Source organism: Miniopterus natalensis, chromosome 7 (genome assembly GCF_054644295.1).
Source record: "Miniopterus natalensis isolate mMinNat1 chromosome 7, mMinNat1.hap1, whole genome shotgun sequence".
Lineage (NCBI taxonomy): Eukaryota > Metazoa > Chordata > Mammalia > Chiroptera > Miniopteridae > Miniopterus > Miniopterus natalensis.
In genome coordinates, this window is record NC_142087.1 from 11659119 (window position 1) to 11685182 (window position 26064).

The following is a 26064-nucleotide window of genomic DNA, read 5'->3' on the forward strand; positions in this document are numbered from 1 at the left end:
TCCGAACACAAGGACCGGGAGAAGCTTACTTAAGGTCAAAAGAGAAAAATAAACTGTCACTCTCCAGGATGCACAGAACACGTAATTCCAATCCCATGGTTAAGGGAACAGGTGAAGACTGTTGGGCTGTGATACCATGCTGATAATTCTCGCCGTAACCTCCTGAGAGTTCTGTAAATGAGGACAAGTGCCCAGGGACAGGGGTTTCCACATTGATGTTGCAACAGTGACTGGGCAGTGAGAGCAGGAGTCTTAGGCAATGGTACCTGATACGCAGCTGTCAGATCAGCCCTGTGGCATCCCAGGGACCGGCTCCTGCGCTTCCAGCAGCGCCATTACCGGGAGGCTCAAGGCCACACACCCCCATGTTTCCTTAGAGCATTCTTGGGGTATGTGTGGAGAGTGGGGGCGATGGGGAAAGGATGGGATTCGTTGGGGAGAAATATGATTGATTGTGGTCTCTTTGTTGCCAGGTTAAATTCACTGCTTCTTAGCTCTGGTTGCTCCTAGAATCACCTGGGGAGCTTTCAGATAACATCACTGACTAGGCCCTGTCCTCAGAGAGTCCAGTCGATTTGAGATGGGCCTGGGCATAAGGGCTTTTCAAAGCATTTTAGTTGGTTTTAATATACGTTCAAGATTCAACTTTATAATTTTTAAAATTGGCTTTAGAGAGAGAGGAAGGGAGAGGGAGAGAGAAACATCAATGTGTGAAAGAAACATCGACCAGTTGCCTCCTGTACATGCCCCTACTGGGGCTCTAACCTGCAGTCTGGGTACGTGTCCTGACGGGGGTTGAACCTGTGACCCTTTGGTGGACAGGATGACCCTCCAACCGACTGAGCCACATTGGCCAGGGTAAGAAGTATCCTCTTTTTAATTAGTCTCAGAAACATCTGAGTGAAGCTTTCATTGTACCTGTCACAGGTGTTAAGAATTTGAAGTTGAATTCTGACAGTGAGTTACTTGGGGAAAACTCTTTTAAGCCTTCAGACAGTACCTGATGAATCACATAGAGACAACTCGTTGTAATCAGGAATATATAGGTATGCTTTCAACAATTTCCTTACATGTCTTCTATGTGTAAGGCACTGCGTGAGTCCAGTCAGATCAATTGCATTATAAAGTTATACACTACGAATTATTCCAAATCCAAAAATTGAAGTGTTCCCTGATTAGCTTGATGTAAGTAAGTCTATATCAACTGTGAGAAGAAGGTATCCCAATAATTACTAGAAAAGCTGCCACCTGTTTCTATCATGCTTACAACTTAACACTTTTAATATTTATATGGATTTTATGGAGAGCCTAAAGAGGTTGGAGAATTATGCTGTTTATAAACATTTTTACAAACTAAGCAAATTGGCAAATGAATAGCAACTAATTAGTTCTTACCTTATCTGAAATCTCTTTGGGACTAGTTTGGCTATAAAACTAACTTTAGCACTGGCCGGTGTGGCTCGGTTGGGTGAGTGCTGTCCCATGCACCGAGAGGTCGCCGGTTTGATTCTCAGTCAGGGCACATGCCCCGGTTGCAGGCTCGATCCCAAGTAGGCTGCAGGCAGAAGGCAGCCGATGGATGTTTCTCTCTCATTGATGTTTCTCTCTCTCTCTCCCTTTCCCTCCCTCTCCCTCTAAAACACATAAAAATATATATTTTAAAAACTCGTTCTAAACAATTTAAAAACATATATTTTTAAAATGTTATGAAAAAACTAACTTTAAAAAAATCTGTCAGAAGTGAGTCCTAGAGAAATCCACACAGGGTTGAAAGTAGAAAATTTTATTTAATATAATCCACTTTAGGTAATACCAAGCATCCAATCCTCTCCTGCAAGGAGTCATACAGGCCATAGAGCTGGGAACTGAGCCAGTCTGGCACTTGGCAGCAGCCCTCTCCGAGGCTGACGGGAGGTTCTGTAATCCGCTTTGCAAGCATTGTCACCAGGTCTCACTTTTGGCAGTCAATCAATAGATTAATCTCACTAAATCGGCTGGGGAGTGTTTCAATATGTGTTGGCAACAGTTACCTGGAATTAGCAACTGTGAGAGATGCTAAGGTAACAGTATTCCTATTGATGTAACCTTCCTGAATGTTGTTCTTGTGGATTTTCAGCCTGCTCTTCTACAGGGGGTGCTGAGTTCCGGGTTTATCTTCTCAGGTGGGCTAGTTAACCACCTCTGTCCTGTGGCTTGCATTCCTGAACATCAAGCAGTCTTGCAAAGGCAAGTCACAGAACTGACGTCAAGGGGGCCCAGGCAAAGATCTGGGAGTGAGCCCAGGGTCCATTCCCCACAGACGAGAGGTCAGGAGCACCTGTTCCTCAAGGCAGTGCCTCCATTGATTTTCCTTCATGCGTTGATGCCTTTGCTATGTGTATAAGATGCATGTGCGGCTGACTCACTTTGTGAAGCTCTTCAAGCTGGGGCTTGTACTGTGGTAGACATATTTTGGGTGCTCAGTAAATATTAAATCAGTAGTAGAGTCCCCAGTTGTGGGATTAATAAACCAAGCCAGTTACACACACAGCATAACTACACAACCTCAGATGGCCATGGTTAAAGCAAGGATAAATCATGCCCAGAAAAACACGCTACTCAGTCTGGATTTGTCAATTCCAGCAATTCCAGGAATGAACTGTTATTTGGGGTCTTCTGTGAGCCTCTGGACCCAACCCCAGGAAGGACAGCATTTCAGTACATGGCGCCAAGCTCTGTCTGTTCTCTCCAAGACTGAATGTGCCTAAATCCACAGGTTCATCAGAGACAGTGTAGAGAATTTCAGGATTAACTTCTTTTGTATCTTTTTTTAAAACCTCACCTGAGGATATTTTTTTCCATTGACTTTTAGAGAGTGGAAGGAAGGAAGAGAGAGAGAAGAGAGAGAAACATCAATTGCTTGCCTTCAGTACGAGCCTGAACTGGGGCTGGGGAGTGAACCTGCAGCTGAGGTACGTGTCCTTGAGCAGGAACGGAACGGCGACCTTTCAGTCGGAGCCCCGACCAGTACTCTAACCGCTGAGCCAAACCGGCCAGGGCCAGGATTAATTTCTATACCATCATGAATCTGGATCATTATTTAAATGTTAGCATTTACTCACACTCTTCCACACATAATTTGTGAAATTTAAAGAACATTCAACACTTGGGCCTTTAAACAAAATTTGATCAGATTCCAAATCATTCATGACAGAGTCACAAACAGGGTTTTCTGGTACATCCAAAATAAAAGTTTAAAATGGATTTGGGTACACCTTCCCAGGGATCCATATATTTTGCTAAGATAAGCTAGTCTGCAGATGTTGGAAACGCAAAATATTTATTTGGATGGATGAGCGTTGCCATCTTGATTTGTTAAAAGACCATACACCCCCCACCGGACTTCGTAAGTAGAAAGCCTTATTTTGAACTGCGCGTGCACACTTCCAACAGGTTTTAAATGGTTCTCCTCTGCTTTCCAAATCGATTTCTCATTTCCCACTCTTTATATCTCTATTCTGCCTTTTTTTCCTGCTACTTTCCCATATTATCTATGAAATACGTCCGTTCTGAATCTACCTCCACCCCAGTGAAGGGGAGCGGGTGGGATTCAAACATCCATCTTCCGGTGGGTCCTTCTACGGTGAGTCACGTTGGAGAGCCACCCTGGCTAATTCCGTTGCAGAGGGAGGACTGCACCCAACAAGTGGAGGGCTGCTGTCGCTGCACTTCCTGTCCACTGTGGGCCCTTGGAGCTCACACAACTGAACGTTTCACAGATGACTCCAAGCAGAGGTGAGTAACAAGAGTTTGCTCAGAATCTCTGCAGGGCTCTTTATGCGACAAATCTCCTCGAGAGCTTGCAAGAGGGGCCTAACAAGGAGAGGTCAAGTGTGTTTCATTGTGATGCCTGGGGTTGAAGCCCATACACCTAAGCCAGAATAAGCACTTAACAGTCTTTTTTTATTTTTTAATTTTAATATGTTTTTATTGATTTCAGAGAGAGGGAGGGAGGGAGGGAGGGAGGGAGGGAGACACAGAGACAGAGACAGAGACACAGAGAGAGGGAGAGAAACATCAGTGATGAGAGAGTCACTGATCTGATGCTTCCTGCATGCCCCACACTGGGGATTCCACAACCCAGACATGTGCCCCGACTGGGAATTGAACCACGATCTTCTGGTTCATAGGTCGACGCTCAACTGCTGAGCCCCGAGGGCCGGGTGACAGAGTCTTTTAGGCATCCCCTGCTGCCATCCCTCAGCTCTCAAAAACCCTCTCCGTCACTTGCTGGTGACTCAAGCCTGCCCCCCCACACACACCCACCCCTGAATTCATCTCCTCCTTCTGGAACGGCATCTAATGATGAATGGAAAGCTACACTCTTTCTCACCACACACGATTAGTTATTGCCAAGTAATATAATAATAAAAAAAATCCTTTGAGCTAGAAAAATTAAGTAAAAACTGCTGTGGGTTAGAAGTCAGGCGCTGGGCTCCTTCTCTAGCCCAGGACAGCACAGTTGCCCTTGGTCATGTACTACAAGGCTCGCCCAGGCACCTGGGTAGGAGGCACAGGGCTGCAGCATAACCTGCCCCAGGGCGGTCAGATGGGTGGCCTGGCCATGCTGGGTGTGCAGCAGGCAGGTTCCTGTGAGGAGCCAGTCCTTCTGGGGCCCTGCCCTTGCAGAGCAAACGTGGGGTCACACTGACCTCCTGCTTCTTACAAGACTCAACGCAGGCGCAGGTGGGAAATGAGAGCTCTTGTAAGCGCCTTCAAAGGCCATAACTGTTTCTTTAGAACACGCCCTTATTTATTCCCATTTGCTTCCTGCGCCAGGCTTCTCCAGCAAACCCCCTTTCCTTTCTGTGACATAATAACAGAACTCATAACACATCAACATTACTTCCTGGGAGACGGATGTCTACTTAGGCTTAAAATGACACTAATAACAAGCACTCTTGAAGTGCAGCCGAGCCAAAGCCTGGCTGGATGCACGTCCTGTGGCCTGACGGAGCCACCAGGGAATGGGCTGGGTCAGCGGCATGCAGGTGCCTGTGGTCTCACGTCGCGGCAAAGGAGGCGTTTGGCTTGAGTGGAGGAAGAGGATCGGGAACCGGGAGTTTTGGTGGGGCCTGCGTGCTGCATCAGCGCGTCTAGTGCCACCACTAGTGCCTCGGCCCCCTGCAAGGGCGAGCGGGCTCCGGGGACTGGCTGAGTGTCCAGAGCTGGGCCGCTGGGGTCATTCTTCCTGCCGCAGAGCAAAGGGTGTTTCGCAGCACGCTGGTGGGTGGTTGGCAGGCCTGTGGCCCCTGGGGTGTGCAAGCCACTGCTCGTCGTGGGCTGTGCTCTCCACGTCTTGGAGGCAGTCACCAGCAACCAACTTCCTTTTGGTCAGCAGCAGCAGACGGACCCTGCGCAAAGTGGCCAGCTCCTGGCCTTCCAGGACCCTCTCCTGTGCCCAGCAGCGTGCCGCTGACCTTGGTCTATGTCCCTGAGCCGCAGCGCTTAGTGTACAGCGCCTTCCTCTGCTACCCCGGGGTCCTCCCGCAGCCCTTGCCCAGCAACCTTTCCCTGTGTGTGTGTGTGTGTGTGTGTGTGTGTGTGTGTGTGTGTGTGTGGCTGTTTCGGCTTCCTGTCCTCCTCGTGGATCTCCACGAGTTCACGGCTATTCCCCAGCTGAGCTGCGCACTGGCGGCGCCCCTGGCACCTCTGTAGCAGATCTCACTGTGGCCGAGAGCGCCAGACCCACACTAAGGCTACGCCGTGGTCGCCTCTGCTGGAGTCTTGCAAGCTCGGGCCCCTGTCTGAGGACGGCAGGACCCCGCAACCGTGCGCTCCTGGCGGAGCGCTGGCGCACAAGTCCCTGCTCCTTCCGTGGCTTCTCCGGGCGGCCTGCAATCTGTTGCCCCCACCCCCACCCCTAGAATGTCTTTCACCTGCTCCAGAGACTGGGTGGGCCAGAGCCTCATCTCCCACATTTTTCAGTGTCCTGCAACTGCTCTGTCCCTGGGGCCACCCGCACCTGTGTCACCCATGATGCTCTCCACTTCTTGCCCACTTCCGGGTCTCGCCGCACACCCCGTCCCCTGCCCTTCTCCCTCACTCTTACTGCTCGAATCCAAGTGAGTCTAGAGGCTGTGCCCTGAATCTCGGCCCCGCCCTTGCTCTTTCACAGGCCCCGGGCCCTGGGCACTGTGGCACGCCCGGCGTCATTGAGGGTGGTGCAGGGGTCGCTGCCGTACCGGGGCATGATGCAAGGGAGCTCTGGGGTGGAGGGGTGCTGCAGTCCAGGGGCCGGATGCAAGGGGGCGCTGCAGTACCGGTCCCTGGCGCCAGGGGGCGCTAGTGAGCAGCCGAGCTGCAGTACCGGTCCCTGGCGCCAGGGGGCGCTAGTGAGCAGCCGAGCTGCAGTACCGGTCCCTGGCGCCAGGGGGCGCTGGTGAGCAGGGGGAGCTGCAGTACCGGTACCGGCCGCCAGGGGGCGCTAGTGAGCAGTCGAGCTGCAGTACCGGTCCCCGGCGCCAGGGGGCGCTGGTAAGCAGCCGAGCTGCAGTACCGGTCCCTGGCGCCAGGGGGCGCTAGTGAGCAGCCGAGCTGCAGTACCGGTACCGGCCGCCAGGGGGCGCTAGTGAGCAGCCGAGCTGCAGTACCGGTCCCTGGCGCCAGGGGGCGCTGGTGAGCAGGGGGAGCTGCAGTACCGGTACCGGCCGCCAGGGGGCGCTAGTGAGCAGCCGAGCTGCAGTACCGGTCCCCGGCGCCAGGGGGCGCTGCTGAGCAGGGGGAGCTGCAGTACCGGTACCGGCCGCCAGGGGGGCGCTGCTGAGCAGTGGCGCTGCAGTACCGGTCCCCGGCGCCAGGGGGCGCTAGTGAGCAGCCGAGCTGCAGTACCGGTCCCCGGCGCCAGGGGGCGCTAGTGAGCAGCCGAGCTGCAGTACCGGTACCGGCCGCCAGGGGGCGCTAGTGAGCAGCCGAGCTGCAGTACCGGTCCCCGGCGCCAGGGGGCGCTGGTGAGCAGGGGGAGTTGCAGTACCGGACCCCGGCGCCAGGGGGCGCTGCTGAGCACACAAGTTTTTGCGAATTGCTGGGCAATCTCTTGCTCGCCTGGTCCCGCAGGATCCCGCTGCAGCACCAGAGCATGACACTCAGCATCCTCATCTGATGCCTCTGCACCTAGGCCTGCCTCATCTGATGCCCGTCCACCCCCCCCTCCCTGGTCTCCGAGGGTGCCCGCGAGGCTGGACTGGGGAACCTGTTCCCAGAACCAGAGCTAAGCCAACACGGGCAGAACACGCAGCCCGGCCCTCTTCCTCAGCCGCCCTGCCTTGTCCTTGAGTCTTTGTAAAACGTTACATGGCCTTTGCTGCTAGTGCTTTGCTTGGAGGAGGCCAAGGAGGGGGAAGGAGATTTCCTATTTTCTATTTGTGCTTTAAAGGTCAAGCAAAGCTCTTTCTCTGGTTTTCAAACAGTGTTTCTGAACCGTGGCCGCCTTCCTTGCTTTTCCTTCTGTTTGCCACTGGGTGAGACGAGAAGGGGCAATGAGGTAGGACGTAAAGCCTGTCGGTTTGCCCTTTTAAAAGTTTGCAACTCGGATATAATACCTGATATCGCTTAGCTGACTGGAACCCGTTTGTTTCTAGAATTCCGGGGAAGCGTGTATTACCAATCGACATCTAGGATGTTAGCGTTTCCTGAATAAGGCCTTGATACATCAAAGGGGGTTTTCATTTTAAATCCACTTGCATCTATAGTGCAAAAGACTTACAAGTCACCTTCAAGAAGGTCTTGCTATTGTTTTTCCTCTCCTTACCCCCAATTTTATTTGAAAATGATGAGATCAATTAGTCAATGAAGAGATTAAATGGGAATAAAGTGGAAAAGGTACCAGTCACTTAAGGGGACATACAGCTGTGCATAGGACAGACGTCCTACCTGTGGGTATGTTTGTGTGTACGCACCCAGTGTTTGCCACAAGGTGGGCGCTCAGGTATTTGCTTTTCTGAAACTGGGTGTAATCTGTGAGCTACAGCGTTCTCCTGCATCGTCTAATTGCTCGGTCGCAGCAGACCCACGGCGGTGGTCTTACAACTGCTCGCCACCTGCTCTGTAGCGACACACCTGGGACACGATCAACTCCGAACACAAGGACCGGGAGAAGCTTACTTAAGGTCAAAAGAGAAAAATAAACTGTCACTCTCCAGGATGCACAGAACACGTAATTCCAATCCCATGGTTAAGGGAACAGGTGAAGACTGTTGGGCTGTGATACCATGCTGATAATTCTCGCCGTAACCTCCTGAGAGTTCTGTAAATGAGGACAAGTGCCCAGGGACAGGGGTTTCCACATTGATGTTGCAACAGTGACTGGGCAGTGAGAGCAGGAGTCTTAGGCAATGGTACCTGATATGCAGCTGTCAGATCAGCCCTGTGGCATCCCAGGGACCGGCTCCTGCGCTTCCAGCAGCGCCATTACCGGGAGGCTCAAGGCCACACACCCCCATGTTTCCTTAGAGCATTCTTGGGGTATGTGTGGAGAGTGGGGGCGATGGGGAAAGGATGGGATTCATTGGGGAGAAATATGATTGATTGTGGTCTCTTTGTTGCCAGGTTAAATTCACTGCTTCTTAGCTCTGGTTGCTCCTAGAATCACCTGGGGAGCTTTCAGATAACATCACTGACTAGGCCCTGTCCTCAGAGAGTCCAGTCGATTTGAGATGGGCCTGGGCATAAGGGCTTTTCAAAGCATTTTAGTTGGTTTTAATATACGTTCAAGATTCAACTTTATAATTTTTAAAATTGGCTTTAGAGAGAGAGGAAGGGAGAGGGAGAGAGAAACATCAATGTGTGAAAGAAACATCGACCAGTTGCCTCCTGTACATGCCCCTACTGGGGCTCTAACCTGCAGTCTGGGTACGTGCCCTGACGGGGGTTGAACCTGTGACCCTTTGGTGGACAGGATGACCCTCCAACCGACTGAGCCACATTGGCCAGGGTAAGAAGTATCCTCTTTTTAATTAGTCTCAGAAACATCTGAGTGAAGCTTTCATTGTACCTGTCACAGGTGTTAAGAATTTGAAGTTGAATTCTGACAGTGAGTTACTTGGTTAGGGTTAGGATGAGACCTAGGGTTAGCGTTATGTTGAGGGTAGGGTTAGAGAGATGGCTAAGGTTAGGATTAGACCTAGGGTTAGTGTTATATGGAGGGCTATGGTTAGAGAGATGGTTAGGGTTAGGATTAGACCTAGGGTTAGGGTTAGGTTGAGGGCTACGTTTAGAGAGATGATTAGGGTTAGGATTAGACCTAGAGTTAGGGTTATGTTGAGGGCTAGGGAATACGGAGATGGTTAGGGTTAGGATTAGATCTAGGGTTTGGGTCATGTTGAGGGCTAGGCTTAGGAGGATGGTTACGGTTAGGATTAGACCTAGGTTTAGGGGTATGTTGAGGGTTAGGGTTACGGATATGGTTATAGTTAAAATTAGACCTAGGTTTCGCATTATTTTGAGGGTTTGTTAGGGAGATGGTTCCTGTTAGGATTATTCCTCGGGTTAGGGTTAGGTTTAGAGTTAGGGTTAGGGAGATGATTATGGTTAGAATTAGACCTAGCGTTAGGTTTATGTTGAGGGTTACGGTTAGGCAGACTGTTACTGTTAGGATTACACCTACAGTTAGGGTTAGATTTAGCGTTAGGATTAGGAAGAGGTTACGTTTAGGATTAGACCTAGGGTTAGGTTTAAATTTATGGTTAGTGTTAGGGAGATGGTTAGGGTTAGGATTAGACCTAGGGTTATGGTTATGTTCAGGGCTAGGGTTAGAGAGATGGTTAGGGTTAGGATTAGACCTAGGGTTAGGGTTATGTTGAGGGCTAGGGTTAGAGAGATGGTTAGGGTTAGGATTAGACCTAGGGTTAGGGTTATGTTGAGGGCTAGGGTTAGAGAGATGGTTAGGGTTAGGATTAGACCTAGGGTTAGGGTTATGTTGAGGGCTAGGGTTAGAGAGATGGTTAGGGTTAGGATTAGACTTAGGGTTAGGTTGAGGGCTACATTTAGAGAGATGGTTAGTGTTAGGATTAGACCTAGGGTTAGAGTTATGTTGAGGGCTAGGGTTAGAGAGATGATTAGAGTTAGGATTACACCTAGGGTTTGGGTTATGTTGAGGGCTAGGGTTGGAGTGATGATTAGGGTTAGGATTAGTCCTAGGGTTAGGGTTATGTTGAGGGCTAGGGTTAGGGAGATGGTTAGGGTTAGGATTAGACCTAGAGTTAGAGTTATGTTGAGGGCTACATTTGGGCAAATTGTTAAGTTTAGGATTCGATCTAGGGTTAGCATTATGTTGAGGTCTAGGGTTCGGAGGATGGTTAGGGTTAGCATTAGACCTACTGTTTGCGTTATGTTGAGGGCTAGGTTTAGGAGGATGGTTAGGGTTAGCATTAGACCTAGGGTTAGGGTTATGTTGAGGGCTAGGGTTAGGGAGATGGTTAGGGTTAGGATTAGACCTAGGGTTAGGGTTATGTTGAGGCTTAGTGTTACGCATATGGTTATAGTTAAAATTAGACCTAGGGTTCGCATTATTTTGAGGGTTAGGGTTAGGAAGATGGTTACTGTTAGGATTAGACCTAGGGTTGGTGATATGTTGAGGGTTATTGTTTGGGAGATGGTTAGGGCTAGGTTTAGACCTAGGGTTAGGGTTATGTTGAGGGGTAGGGTTACGGATATGGTTAGTGTTAGGATTATAGCTAAGGTTAGGGTTAGGTTAGGGTTAGGGTTAGGGAGATGGTTAGGGTTAGGATTAGACCTAGCCTTAGGGTTATTTTGAGGGTTATGGTTACAGATATGGTTCGGGTTAGGATTAGACCAAGGGTTAGTGTTAGGTTTAGGTTTTGGTTTGGGGAGTTGGTTTGGATTAGGATTAGACCTAGGGTTTGGGTTATGTTGAGGGTTAGGGTTAAGGAGATGATTATAGTTAAAATTAGACCTAGTGTTAGGGTTATGTTGAGGGTTAGGGTAAGGGAGATGGTTAAGGTCAGAATTAGGCCTAGGATTAGGGTTATGTTGAGGGTTGGTTGCGGATATGATTAGGGTTAGGATTAGACCTAGGGTTAGGGTAAGGTTTTGGTTTAGGGTTAGGCAGATGGTTATAGTTAGCATTAGACCTAGGGTTAGGGTTAGGTTTATGGTTAGGGTTACGGTAATGCTCAATTAAAATTAGACCCAGGTTTAGGGTTATGTTGAGGGTTACAGTTAGGTAGACGGTTACTGTTAGGATTACACCTAGAATTAGGGTTAGATTTAGCGTTAGGATTAGGAAGAGGTTACGTTTAGGATTAGACCTAGGGTTAGGTTTAACTTTACGGTTAGCGTTAGGGAGATGGTTAGGGTTAGGATTAGTCCTAGGGTTAGGGTTAGGTTTAGGGTTTGGGTTAAGGAGATGGTTACTGTTAAGATTAGTCCTATTTCAAGGGTTAGGTTGAGCGTTAGGGCTAGGGAGATGGTTAGCGTTAGAATTAGACCTAGGGTTAGGGTTTTCTTGAGGGTCAGGGTTAGGGAGATATTTACTGTTAGGATTATATCTAGGGTTAGGTTTATGTTGAGGGTTAGGGTTAAAAAAAAAAAAAAAAAAAAGTAAATATTTCCACACCCATGTTTCCAGCACCATTACTGACAGTATCCAAAAGGTAGAAACAACTCGTGTGTCCACCAGCAGATGAATGGAGAAGCAGAATGTGGTCTCTCCACACAATGGATGGTACTTATCCTCAAGAAGGAAATTCTGACACAGGCTACAACACAGATGAACCTTGAATACGGTATGCAGAGTGAAATAAGTCAGTCACAAAAGGAAATATCCTAACTCCACTTACATGAGGTACCTCGACTGGACAAATTCATAGAGACGAAAAGCAGAATGGCAACTGCCTAGGAGCCAGGGAAGGAAAACAAAGCTACTGCTTAGTGGGGGGTGTCAGCTGGGGAAAGTGAAAAGGCTCTAGGAATGGGTGACCATGACTGTTGTGTCATGCGAATGTACTCAATGCTGCTGAACTATACACTAAAAGTGGTTAAAATGGTAAATTTTTTATTTTCACACACACACACACACACACACACACAAAACATCATAAAGCCTGACGTTAACATTTGCAGAATCTGGGTGAAGGTATATGGGAGCTCTTTGTACAGTTTTTATAACTTCATTGTGTGAAGTAGTTTTAAAAAATTAATCTGTTGCCCAGCCAGGCGTGGCTCAGTGGTTGAGCACTGATCTAGGACCCAGGAGATCCCAGTTCCATTCCTGATCAGGTCACATGCCAGGGTTGTGGGCTCCATCTGCAGTCTGGGGCATGCAGGAGGCAGCTGATCAATGACTCTTTCATCATCAATGTTCCTTTCTCTCACCCTCTCCCCTCCTCTCTCTGAAATCAATAAAGTTGTTTTTTTAATTAATCTGTCCAAAACAGAATTCCTGCTCCTTCCATAGCAGACACCTCTGAGAAAATGGCAGCTCTCCTCCTCCACTTGCTCAGACCAAAGCCCTTGGAGTCATCTGTGACTCTTTCACACACGTTACAGTCCACACGCACACCCTGTTGGAGGTAACTTCAAAACACTTCTCCCCTCCTCCACTGCTCCACACCAGTCTGAACACATCTCTGGTGCAGGAGCTCCTCACTGAGTCTCCCCACTTTGGCTCAAATGTGTGCCGGTCCAGTCCATTTTCAACACAACACCCAGAGGGATTCAGTGGAAACATAAGCCACATCATGTCATTCTTCTGCTCAGAACTCTGATGTCTTAATGTGGCCTCTAAGAAGCCCTGGGGTAGGTCCTTGCTGCGTCTGAGCCCTCATCTCCCACCCCTCTCCCCTCACTCCCTCCCCACAGTCACACTGTCCTCCTGCTGCCCCTTGGCATGAGCAGGGCAAGTTTCGAGGACAGGGCTTCTGACCCGCTCACTGGGCTGGCTTTCTTTCAGGTCTCCCAGATGTCACCCCCCAGCCCCTATTCCTCCCTCCTCACCCTGTTTTATTCCCGTCCGAGGTACTTATTTGTACCCTCCAAACCATGCAGCTACTTGTTTTTTCCCTGCACGAGAACAAACGCTTCCCGAGCACGTGGACTTGACTCCGTCTCTTTCCCCAGCACCCAGCACAGCGGGCAGGCGTGCCCGTCACTACTTGCAGAGTAACTGGGTGTGGGAAAGTTCCCCTGGAACGTCTGTGTCTGAGAGAGGGGCCGGGAGAGAAAGCCAGGCGTCCAGACAGGGGCTAAGGGGTCAAAATGATGCACAGGCCGTGACGCTCGACTGGGAGTCGCCCCGTGAGGATGTGCCGGTGGTCCCCGAGCCCCTGCCCCTCGCGCTGGCTCGGAGCTGCTACCAGGCTCTTTTGGGCTGCTCCCCCACCGAACCTCACCACTGCTGTCCCCCTTTACAGGTGGGCTGTCACCAGCGTGGTCCTACCTAACCCCGAGGGCGCCCCACACCCACACCGGCAGGGGCCTGAGTGGTGGCCCTTCTCAGGGGGACAGCGCGTCCTCTCCAAAGCGCCTCTTCTCTGGGATAGAAAACAGCCATACTTGGTCTGGCAGAAGGAGCCCTCCCACCCTCGCCCTCCTCTCCCCTCCCCTCCCTCTTGCTCTCCCCACTCCCCCAACCCCCTCCTTCCCCCTCCACCCCTCCCTCTCGCTCTTCCCTCCCCCTCCCCCAACCCCTTCCTTCTCCCTCCACTCCCTGCCCCTCCCCTCCTCCCCTCCCTCTCGCTCTCCCCTCCCCTCCCCTCTTTCCCCTTCCCCCCCGCCCCCAGGCACAGCGCGGGGGCAGTGGGGCCTCGGGTGGGAAGCTGGCGGTTGGGGTCTTGAGAACCGGAGGCACCGGGACAGTCTGCCTGCCTCGCTGGAAAGGAGGGGGCGGCCCAGATAAATACCCCTCCGCAGGCCGTGGGGGGCGGACTGACCTCATCACCTCCCCCATCTGCCACGAAGCGGGGAGCCCCTAGTGGCAGGAAGCCCCATGGGGGGGAGACACCAGTAGCGCCCCCACCCCCCAGCCGTGGGCAGAGGCCAAATAAGGCCGGATGGGCTGCCCAGTCCCCGCCCCGCAGCGCGCACATTCTTCTGCCTTGTAAGGCCCGGAGCCGCGCCCCGCCCCCCGCAGCCCAGCCCAGCCCTGCCCCTCGGCCCCGAGGCTGCACTCTGCTCCGCACCAAGTCTACGCACCCGACCGAAAGAGTGCCTTCCCTGTGCCAGGTGGGTGCCGCCCCGGTGGTCTAGGGAGGCGGCCTGACGGCGGGGCTGGAACTTCGGGCGGCCCCTGGGTCGGGATGCCCGAGAGTCTCTGGGCAGGGACATCGTCCTGGGCTTCGGGCTGCGAGGTGGCTCGGGTCCGACAGGGGTTCTGGCGGGGGTCGGGCAGCAGGGGACTGTTCTGGGTTCTGGGAACCAGTGCTCCTTTGGCAAAGGAAGACTGTGGGGCCCACGGCCCTTTGCTGTGGAGTTAGTCGCCAAACCCAGAGCTGCGGGGTGCCCGGGAGTAGGGAAGGGAATTGTGGTCGCAGGTGTTCCCTGCCCCAGCAGACCCATGTGTGTCCCAGACGGGAAACAGCCCCGTCAGGCTTCTTGAGACCCCTCCAGAGCATCCTTGTCCTGGGGCAGGAGGGAGGGATGGATGGGGTAACCCCACCCCATTGGCGCCAAAGCTGTGTGCCATGCATCAGGGCTTCTGGGCTCTGGGCCATCTGCCCATCTGTGCCTGTTGGGTGGGGAAGGCGTGCCAAGAGCCCTGTGGGCTCACCCCTAGGGGGGAGCTCAGCCCTGGGGGCTGGACAAGAGACTTGGGTCCTGCTCTTCCCCAGCCATCCAGCTACTCTGGCTGCTCTGAGTCACATAACTCAGCCTCAGATGAGGTGAGTTGATGAGCGAGGCATCTGGCAGTGCCAGCCACAGGGACCATGAGGTAATGGGGGACACAGGCCTTATCTTTGCCGTTATGGGGGGAAGGTGGCATCTAGTTACAGCCTAGCCAAGTAACAACTATATCTGATTCCTAGTGTCCAGGATCCCCAGTCAGGGCAGGTGATGGCTCCAGGGCTAGGGGCCCAGCCTGTCTCTGACCCCAGTTGCTCAACCAAGCCTAGAAACTCTCTTTGGTCACACAGAGCCCTCAGCTGCCGCAAACCCACCATGAGCCTCTTAGGGTATATGTTTCCTTTGCAATTCAGGCCTGGAGGGCACCAGGGGCCATTTGCCACCCACTGATCCAAGCCTAGTCCTGGGGTCCTGACTTCCTATTTGACTCCACCCCTCTCATGGGCACTCCACTTCCCTTAAGTCTCAGTTCTTTTAACTGCACAGTGGGGCACCCCACCTTCCCTACCCTGCTTCCCAAGAGTTTTAGAATGGACAAACTGTAAAGTTCCATGCTCTCAGCATTTAAAGCAGAGCGGCCCATCAGAGCAGTGGCCACTCCTGCCTCTGGCCATGGCTTTCTCCTCCTGGCCATGTCTGCTCTAGAGCTTTGCAGACATGAGTGGTGATGACCATCATAGCCTCTGTTGGGTGCAACAGACTTCTCCTTGGCTGCCTTCTGTAGGTGTCATCAGTCAAAATTCCCAGAAGAACACTCGGCTCAGGGAAGGATTGGGCCCCTAAAAGCACTAAACCACAGGAGAGGATGGTACTCCCTGCCTCTGGCACCATGCCACTCATGGGTGTGAAGTGCTTTTGTCTACCTTCCCCCAGAGCATGTGAGGGCCAGGTGTGTTAGCCAAGTGGGACACAGCAGCCAGTGTCTCATGACTAGAGGCAGCTGTGGTCTCTGGGGAAGGACTGGGGCTGGCGAGGGTCCCAACTCAGGATGTAAGATCTCAAAGGCCAAACCCTGAGAATGACTTGAACATGATCATAGGACAGAGATCAGAGACAGCTTGAGGAGCACTCACAACCACATGATTTGGGGTAAGAAGAAAAGCAGAGAAGGCTTTCTGGAGGTTCTGGATCAAGGGGCTCAGCACAGAGGAAAGAGGGGGCAGCAGCCTGGGCCTTGGCCAGGCCCAAAACAGCCCCAGCTGAGGGGCACACAAGCACTCCGTCTTTAGGGGCAGTTCCCACAAGCCATACAAGGGTTCAGGGAAAAGGCCCCTTGCTGGGCCTCAGTTTCCCCATCTGTACAGTGGAAGCAGTAAACCAGCCACGGTTGCCCTCACAGTTATTCAATAAACAAGCATCTGGTTGGCCTCACTGTGGGCTTTGGTGTGCATCGGGATTTACGGCAGCCAGACTGACTGAGGAAGAGACCTTTATATGCTGATTTTCAGAGCAGAGGTGGAGAATTGCTCCCCAAGGGGTGTCTCAAGACCTGGGCTGGAGAAGGAAGCACATCCCAGGGGGAAGGAAGAAGGAAAGTCTGGGGGTATCTAGGGTACAGCTAAAGGTCTAGCTGAGCAGGATCACAGACGGCAGGAGGGACACAGTGTGGGCTCCCGTGGTCAACCAGAGAGAAGGGCCTTAAATACCAGGCTGAGAGGCCCAGACTTGCTCTAGGTTGTGGCAGGAACCTTGGAGGGCTTCAAGGTGAAGTGACAGGTGCAGGTCTCAGACTAGCTAGAGGCTAAAAGATCAGGTCTAAACAAGGGTGACAAGAAGCTGGGGCTCTCAGCCTGGGGGACCCTCATGCCCCTATAAGCACTGAGAAATGTGAACAAGGAGTGGGGCCCAAATCAGTCTGTCACCCACCTAGGGGCTGGTCCAGTGTGGGCAGCAGTGGGGAGGGGAACCCGCCAGAGCACTGGCCTTTCAAAACCTCCAGATCCGGAAGCACAGAGGGATGAGGAGGAGGAGAGAGGAGGAGGAATGTCAGGAATTCAGGGCCACAGATCCAGCTCCTTCCTGCTGAGGATGGCAGGGAGCCCCACCTTGTCACTTGAGAGATGGACAGGGTGTAAATACTATTAAGGATTAAAGGAGATAAGCACAAAAATGGCATGGAACCCAATCCTAAGCGTTTTACCCAGTGACAGTAAAAATAGCGTACTCCAGGCCTGGCACCATTCCAGGGCTTTCTCGGGCACTAAGCCAGTTAATCGCTCTTGCTGGGCCCTCCTCATATCCCCAGTGCCAGATGAGGAAACTCACTCACAGGCAGAGGAGGTTGTTTAAGGGCCTTGCATGTCTGCTTTGGGATGAGCCGAGTGGCAAGAGCCCCAAGCCTGTGGGAGGCCTTGAATGCCGGGCCCAGGCACTGGCAGCCGGTCTGGCCCAGGGTCACAGGCTCTCCCTCCACATGTACTTCCTGCAGGGAAGCCCCACCCACCTGAAGCCAAGATGTCCAGCAAGAGGGCCAAGGCCAAGACCACCAAGAAGCGCCCACAGCGGGCCACATCCAATGTCTTTGCGATGTTTGACCAGTCCCAGATCCAGGAGTTTAAAGAGGCCTTCAACATGATCGACCAGAACCGAGATGGCTTCATTGACAAGGAGGATTTGCATGACATGCTGGCATCACTGGGTGAGGAGGGATGGGGGGGTGTCTAAGTGGGCCTGGAAAGGGAGTAGGCTATGGGTCTGTTCATCACTATGGAGCATTTCCTGTGTAGTTACATGTGGTACCCACCCTGGAGAGTAGATGCCATTACTTTCTCCACTTAACAGATAGGGAAACTGAGGCACGGCAGTTTGGCACTGGATATGAACCCAGACAGGCTCACTCCAGGGCAGAACTGCCTCAGGGAGATGTGTGGATTGGGCTGCCTGGTACCATGTCATTTAAAGAAAGGGGTCAGCAACTAGAAGAAAATCTCAACTGCACAGACATTCTATTGTACGGGTAGGGAAACTGAGACCTAGAGGGGAGGCCAGAGTAACTCTGCTCCTTCAGAGGTCACCCGTGCCAGGCTCTCAGAGCCTCTCTGACTCCAGTGACTTCCCCAGAATCAGAATCTTAGAGCTGAAAGGGCTCAGAAATCTAATATAATTCCCATTGCTCAGATAGGGAAACTGAGGTCCAGGGGCCAGACACTACCACCCTAGCCTGTGGCCCTGCCCCACAGCCCTCCTCATGTGCAGTCCAGTTCCTGGTGCCCCCTTTATCCAAGTGGGAACATCTCCCAAAGCTCTAGGGCCACATAGGCCTGTGTGATTCCCTGGCACTGCTCCTCACAGCTGGGTAGCCCCACTTGGTGCCTGTGGCCCTCATGCACTCCCAAGGGGTCTGATGGGAAGACTGGGCAACCCTGAGTAGGAGGGCTGACAACAGACACATCCCACCCTGGGTGCCAAACCTCTCCCAGCTTCCAGCCAGACTCACTTGAAGGTCCCCTCCCCAAGGAAGTCACAAGGGCAGAGAGGAAGACTGAGGCCTGATGAGGGGAGGGGCTTGTGGGTCCTGATGTCACAGCTCCTTCCAGGCCTCAGCCATCTGTGGGGACATAGCAGGGTGAGTGAGGCTCAGATGAGACAGGGACACGAAGATTCTTTCCCATTTATGCAGCAGCACCCCACACCCAGGGCCCTAAACCCCAGAGACTTGATGACAGCCCCAGGTGTCTACACAGAAAAACTCCACTCCTGTTTGTAGCTCAGGTCAGTGAATCCACTGATCAGTCATGGCTTCTGGTTAAGAACATCACCCTCAGGTTAAAAAACAAGAGCAGCAAATAAAATAACAAGAAGCTCTGCAGGCATTAAATCTTAAATCTTTGCAATCTTAAATCTCATGGCAATTCTATTGGGTGGATGTGACTATCATTCCCACTTTACAAATGAGGAAATAGAAACTCAGAGAGGTTAAGTAATTTGCCCAAGGTCACACAGCTCCTAAGTGGTAGAGCTAGGATTTGAACTCAGCAGTTGATACGAGTCTATAGGGCTGTGCTAATCATTATGTGCATTTTACAACCATTGCCTTCATCATCTTCATAACTCTCCTAAGAGACAGGGGACACTGAGGCATAGAGCCTATGTGAAACCAAACCTCACTGTTTTAACCACTTTTGAAACTGCGTGGAATCCGGTGTCTAGCTGCCTAGGTTTGAATAACGGTTTCACTCTTTACTTGCCATGTGACCAAAGTCACTTCGCTTCTGTGCCTCAGTCCACAACTGTGAAGTGGGTACAAGAATACCGACCCACAGGGTGATGCCAAGTTAAATGCAATAAGGCAGGTGAAGCATCAGACACAGTGAGCAGTCAGCAAATGGTGGCTCTTCCATGTTCAAGAGCACTTCTGATCTCTGATATCCAGCCCAGTGGCGGAGACTCATCAAGGCCCCCAGAAGAACCCCAGGGAGGGAGCAGCCAGACAGCTGGCTGCCCAGCAAGATGCTTGACAGTTTATAAAACTTCCTACCACCTGTCTGTAGGACCTTCACACTGGGCTATGGAGGGAGGGTCAGGGAGGCGGACAGGGACAGACAAAAACAGGCACGAATGCCCCACTCACTACAGGGAAGAACCCCACGGACGAGTACCTGGAGGGCATGATGAGCGAGGCCCCTGGGCCCATCAACTTCACCATGTTCCTGACCATGTTTGGGGAGAAGCTGAATGGCACGGACCCTGAGGACGTGATCCGCAACGCCTTCGCCTGCTTCGATGAGGAGGCCTCAGGTGGGCAACCTCCCAGAGGCCTGTACAAGGCTGGGCTGAGCACCTCACCTAGGGTACCCCCATGTATGCCAGTGGGGTCGGTTCATGCTGGGCTTCGGGGCCCCTGTCCCCAAAGGCCAGAACAGACACCACCCACCTCTTGGTTTTGGCACCAGAACTGTAAAAGATACACTGTTCTCTCCCCAAATGCTAAACCCAAACATCCACATTCCCCAAGGCTTCCCACTTAGTTCGCCACTGGCCCAACACTCTGTCTCTGCTTTTAGATCTCTTCAGAAACCAATCCATTCCAGGCCCTTTTGGCCAACAAGGTACAGAAACCAGCCCACATCCTCAAATCTTCAGAAGGACTTCCTGTCCCACAGCTAGTTTTTCCCAGGGACAGGCCAGAGTGAGGCTGGCAATAGTAGTTTCAGTAGTTTCTTGGGGACCACAGGCCTAAGTGTGCTCAGAACATTTTCCACTACCTTCACAGCACTGTTTTCATCCCCATTTTCCGGTTCAAACAGGTACAGAGAGGGTAAGTAACTTACCCAAAGTCACACAGCTAGAAAGAAGGGGGATCAGCATTCAAATTCAGGCAGTAGAACTCTTGGGCTCATGCTCTTAAAGCAGGACATACCCAGCCCCCCTACACTCAGCCCCAAGTTCCCCACAGAAATACCTTGCAGACCTACTGCGGAACTCTTCCTCTGGGGCCCTGGCAAGCTCAAACTGAGCAGAGTCCAGGGCTAGGTCATTTCCTGCCCCCCTCCCCCCCACACACACCCTGCTGCAAGGTCTACAAGGACAGGTTGGGGGCTGAGGGGTAGGGGATATTGGCTGTGTCCCAGCCTAAGTCCCTGTGTCTCGTGGACCTTGGTCCGCTCCCAGGTTTTATCCACGAGGATCACCTTCGGGAGCTGCTCACCACCATGGGCGACCGCTTCACAGATGAGGAGGTGGACGAGATGTACCGCGAGGCACCCATTGACAAGAAAGGCAACTTCAACTATGTGGAGTTCACCCGCATTCTCAAACATGGTGCCAAGGACAAAGATGACTAGGCCCCCGGGCCCCCATGTCCAGGCCCCGTCCCAGCCACCTGCTCCCCACACACACAGCCTGCACCTGCTCTATGCCCACAGGACCCTCTCAGGGGAGTCTCCCTCTGAGGGGTTAGGGGCCCAGCTCCCAGTAGAGGAAACAGGCCGAGAGAGAGCAGTGCCAGGCAAGGGTCACACAGCCACCGTGAGGCAGGTGTGCCCACTGTGACCCCCCAAGAAAGTATCATCTAGATCTAGGGGACTGGGCCAGAGGGCTGGGCCTGGGGGTACCCAGGGAAGGCCTGGAAGGAGAGCCCAGGCTCAGTTATTGCCTGCCCATTCCCTGGCTGTCCCCACAGGAAGGGCCCTGGTGTCCTGCTCTGGGACACCACTTCACATGCACTCCATGCAGGGCATGAAAGCTCTTTCCCAGACACTGCCACAAACTCACAAACCTCACCACAGTCCCTTCTCAGAGGACAGGATGACAGAGCCCTCCCCTCTGCTCTACCCTAGAACCACCCCCATCCCACCGAGTGTGTGCCCCAGACATGCTATAGGGTAGAGCTCCTCCCAGGAGAGGCGGAGTCTCTAATAGAAGGCTGAGCACTGCTTTGGGTCCGTGTGTCTGTGGTCTGTGAAATAAGGGACCCCCTAGACTCCAAACAACCTCCCACCCTCTCCTCCCATCCCCAGTGGCTGCCGATTCCTCCCCTCCACCCCCCACACCCAAGGTTCAGCTGAGACCAGACCAGCAGTGGGGAGTGGACAGAGGTGCTGCAGGAAATGCCCTCCTGGGAGGGAGGGGGCTGAGTGGGGAGGGCCCACAAGAATCACCATAGCAAATCCCGGTGGGGGGTTCTGGGCCTCTGTGGGGGCAGGGGTCAAGGTCATGCAGCCTTTAGGACTAGAGCCTAGATCTCCAGGGTCACCTCAGTGCTCCTAGAAAAACAGAGGCTTTGGAAACTGAGAAGGGCACGTCCCAGTAGCTCAGAGATGGAGGTGGGAATGAACTGGTTTAATGGATTCCTGAGGTCAGCTCCGGGCAGCCACCAGGGCTGCTCTGTACTGCACCCACCATGGCTGGAGGGTCATTTTAGCCACATGACTGGCAATACAACCAGCCACAGCTTTTTACATCCCACATGCAATGAGGCCACAGAGCTGGGATCCCTGTTCATTTGAATGATGGGGACACACAACAGTGCCTGGGGCTTAGGAGGAGTGGAAATATTGGCAGAGTGAACAGAGAACTAAGAAGGGCAGGGACTGCCTAAGGTCACTTAGTGTATGTGGGGCACAGGGGGGACTGGACCCCGCCTTCAGGACCCTCCATGGGGCTCAGTCCAGGACTGGACACATCCCACCTTACCCCAACAAAGAACCCCACAAAACCCCTCTTGCCTCCAAAGTGAGCCCCATGAACCCCTGACCTTAACTCCACACAGAGACAGCTCCAAACAAGTTCCAGCTGGGCCCTAAGTACTGCCCCAAGCTCAGTCCCAACCACACCCTTGACCCTGGCCCCAGACTGTGGTCCCTGAGTGACCCAACACTGAGCTGCAAGCTGGCCCTGAGGGGAGTTCCAGACCCCTGGCCACGCAGGCCCGACACCAGGGTCACAGGTCATTCTGCAGAGCCACCATGGAACCAAAGGCTTTCCAGGAAGAAGGCTGGGATGTGGTTCCCTAACCACATTGGTGAGAGGATAGACAAATTTATCAATGGAATGGAGAGTCCAGAAACAGACCCACACATTTGTAAAACTTGTTATATGACAAAGGTGAGAGATCAGTGGGGGAAGGAAGGACTCACTAGATGGAGCTGACACCCACTGAAGGGGCTACAGTGAAAAAACTCCCAATACCAAGTACTGGTGACGGTGAGAATGGGGAGCACCTAGAATTCTCATACACTACAGGAGGGGTATAAACAGGTACAACCACCTTGGAAAACTTTGGCTAAAGCTGAAGAGACACTACCCTAGGGCTCAGCAATTCCTCTCCTAGGTATGTACATACACAACAGAAGTGTGGACACATGCTCACCAAAAGGCAGGTGCAAGAGTGCTCACAGCAACACTACTACAGTAGCTCCATACTAGAAACAACACAATCTGCCCAACAGAATGGACAAAGGAATGACAATGAACCACAGCTCCATGCACAACATAGATAAATCTCACCAACATGTCAAGCAAAACAAACCAGGCATAGGATTCAATCGGGAGACAGAAACCACACTGGTTATTTCAACGGAAATTATTTAATATAAATAATTGCTAGCTGGGTATAAAGTTTAAATTAAGTAATGAAGAGTAAAAAGAGAACACAAGCCTTTTGAAAATATGGGTGGAAGTACAAGACAATAGAACATTTGAATAGCATCATCCACACAAAGGAAGTGAAAATAAAATAGCTGCAAATCATTTATCTGATAAGTGATGTGTATATAAAGAACTCTCACAAACTCAATAAAGAAGGAGAAAAGATCCAATTTAAAAATGGGCCAAGGGCCCAGCCAGTGTGACTCAGTGGATGATCGTGGAACCAGGAGGCTACCGGTTCAATTCCCCGTCAGGGCACATGCCTGGGGTTCTGGACTTGATCCCCAGCAGGGGGTGTGCAGAAGGCAGCCAGTCAATGACTCTCATCACTGATGTTTCTATCTATCCCTCTCCTTCCTCTCTCTCTAAAAATCAATAAAAACATTTTAAAAATGGGAAAAGGATATGAAAAGACATTTCTCTTATATACAAACAGCCAATAAGCAAATGCAAAGATGCTCAACATCATCAGGCACTGGGAGATGGGTGGCAATAACAGGAATAACAGCAGAAAATAACAAGGGTTGGGGCAGATGTGGAGAAGTCCAAACCCTCATACACTGTTGAAAGAAAAGTAAAATTGGTGCAGCTGGTTTGGAAAATAGTCTGGCAGTTCCTTAAGAGGTTAAACAGAGACTGACCACACAACCAAGCAGTCCCACTCCTAGGTATGTGACCAAGAAACTAAAAGCGGGAGAGGAAACAAGATGGTGGTGCAGGTAACAGCTGCACCCGCCGCCTCCCACAACCACATCAAAATTACAATCAAAATACAGAGCCACTGTCACTCAGAACCTCCTGAAATCTGGCTGAACAGAAGCCCTACAACCAGGGGAATGAAGAAGCACCAAGACTGGGGAGATGCAGCCCGCGGGCCCACACCCAGTGCCGCGGGTTAAACCCGGGAGGACTATCTCAGCGGCGGAGGTTTCCCGGAGGAGGGAGGGGTCCCAGCCCCACAACAGACCCCCAACCCAGGGCTCCAGGGCCGGGAAGAGACGTCCCCACACCTTAGGGCTGTGAAAACCAGCAGAGACTGTCACAGGGACTCGGAGCCCGCGGGAGCCCCAGGCTTTCCTATTAAAGGGCCCACACAGGAACTCAGATGCGCTCCCTCTGAGCCCAGCGCTGGGCAACAGCTGGAAAGGAACTTGGGACATTCAGGGAGGAACTAACCTGCCTGAAGTTGGGGCAAAAGGTGGAGGGGCAGCTTTCTCCCAGACAGAGGAGCTGACAGAGGCCATTGCTCCTTTGGTGAGTCCTCCCCCACATAGCTGGCAGGTGGGCTCCATATTTGAATCGCTAGCACCTGACTCACACCTTTGCCCCCCCCCCGCCCCCACCCTCCCTCCCTGGGATTCCCAGAGGCCCCGCCCCTTCCCACCTGCAGGCTCATCCAGGCCATTTCCAGGGACTTTTCTGTGCAAGTGGCCTCTCGAACCTTATGCTTAGGACTTTCTTAAAATCAGACAAGCAGCAGCTGGCCTCAGCATGCCCCATACGGCTTGATAAGTGGCCCCAGGCCTGGCACTAGTGGCAGCTTGCATTGGCTCATAACTTGGCCTCTCCTGGACACCGGTAAGCCCAGCACAAGTAGCAGCCAACTATGGTTTGCTAAGTAGCTCATGCTGGGTGGCCCTGGGCAAGACACTGGCACAGGCTGACTTTGCACCTCCCGGGGGCCCCAGAGACAGTGCACCTAGTGGTCAGCCTCTACCACACTGGATTACAACCCTACCACATCCACAAGTGACACACTCAAGGGGCACACTTGGTGAACACCAAAGCTCCACTGAAGTAAATCCTGCTCCATAAGGGGTGTCTCCAGCACAGCAGCTCTTTGGCTGTAGTTGCAGCTGGTCCTCACAGCCAACTGGCCTGGGGGTCAGTTCCTCCCAGTGACGTCAACAGCAACCAAGGCTCAACTACAACAGGATAGTGCGCACAGCCCACACAGGGGAGCACCTAGAAGGCCCAGCTCAGGTGACTGGGGAGGCTGAGCCACCGAACCCTACAGGACACCTACTACACAAAGCCACTCTACAAACTCCAGGAGACACAGCAACTCTACCTAATACATAGAAACAAACACCTGGAAGCAAAATGTGGAGGCAAAGAAACATGTTACAAAGGAAAGAACAGAAGAAATCTCTAGAAGAGGAACTAAATGAAATAGATCCAAGCAAGCTAACAGATACAGAGTTCAGAATTTTGTTTATAAGGATGGTTAAGCTGACTATAAGGGAAATAACTGAGAAAATCGATAACATAATAAAGTACCAATTTGAAATGAAGGCTACACAAACTGAAATGAAGAATAATTTACATGGAATCAACAGTAGAGTAGAGGACACTGAGAATCAAATCAGCAATTTGGAACATGAGGAAACAAAAAACACCCAACCAGAAGAACAAAAAGATAAAAGAATCCAGAAATATGAAGATAGTATAAGGAGCCTCTGGGACAACTTCAAGAGGCCCAACATTCGTATTATTGGGGTGCCAGAAGGAAAAGAAAGAGACCAAGAAATTGAAAACCTATTTGAAAAAATAATGACAGAAAACTTCCCCTACCTGGGGAAAGAAATAGACTTACAAGTCCAGGGAACACAGAGGGTCCCAAACAAGAGGAACCCAAAGAGGCCCACAGCAAGACACATCATAATTAAAATGCCAAAGGTTAAAGACAAAGAGAGAACCTTAAAAGCAGCATGAGAAAAGCAATTAGTTACCTGCAAGGGAGCACCCATACGACTGTCAGCTGATTTCTCAACAGAAACTTTGCAGGCCAGAAGGAAGTGGCAAAAAATATTCAAAGTGATGAAAAACATGGAACTACAACCAAGATTGCTCTACCCAGCAAAACTATCATTTAGAATTGAAGGTCACATAAAGAGCTTCACAGATAAGAAAAAGTTGGAGTTCATCACCACCAGACAGCACCACAGGAAATGTTGAAGGGTCTTCTTTAAGAAGAAGCTAATGAACAAGAGAATCTGATGGACTAAATAGATCCAGAGACATTGACGCATGCAACAGATGATCATACCTCAGAGGAAAGAGGGAAGGGGGGTGGAGGGTGGGAAGAGATTAACCAAAAAAGTTATATGCATATATTCATAACCCATGGACACAGTC

At 51.8% G+C, this 26064-nt stretch overlaps 1 protein-coding gene across 1 annotated transcript; it reads left to right on the forward strand.

The window, feature by feature from the left end:
• Nucleotides 1-14175: 14175 nt before the first annotated feature.
• Nucleotides 14176-20880, forward strand: MYL9 (myosin light chain 9). The gene is made up of 4 exons (XM_016219402.2): nt 14176-14220; nt 17267-17476; nt 19414-19575; nt 20449-20880. The coding sequence occupies exons 2-4, from the start codon at nt 17293-17295 to the stop codon at nt 20619-20621; spliced, it is 519 nt and encodes a 172-aa protein (XP_016074888.1). The 5' UTR covers nt 14176-14220; nt 17267-17292; the 3' UTR covers nt 20622-20880.
• The last annotated feature ends 5184 nt before the right edge of the window (nt 20881-26064 follow it).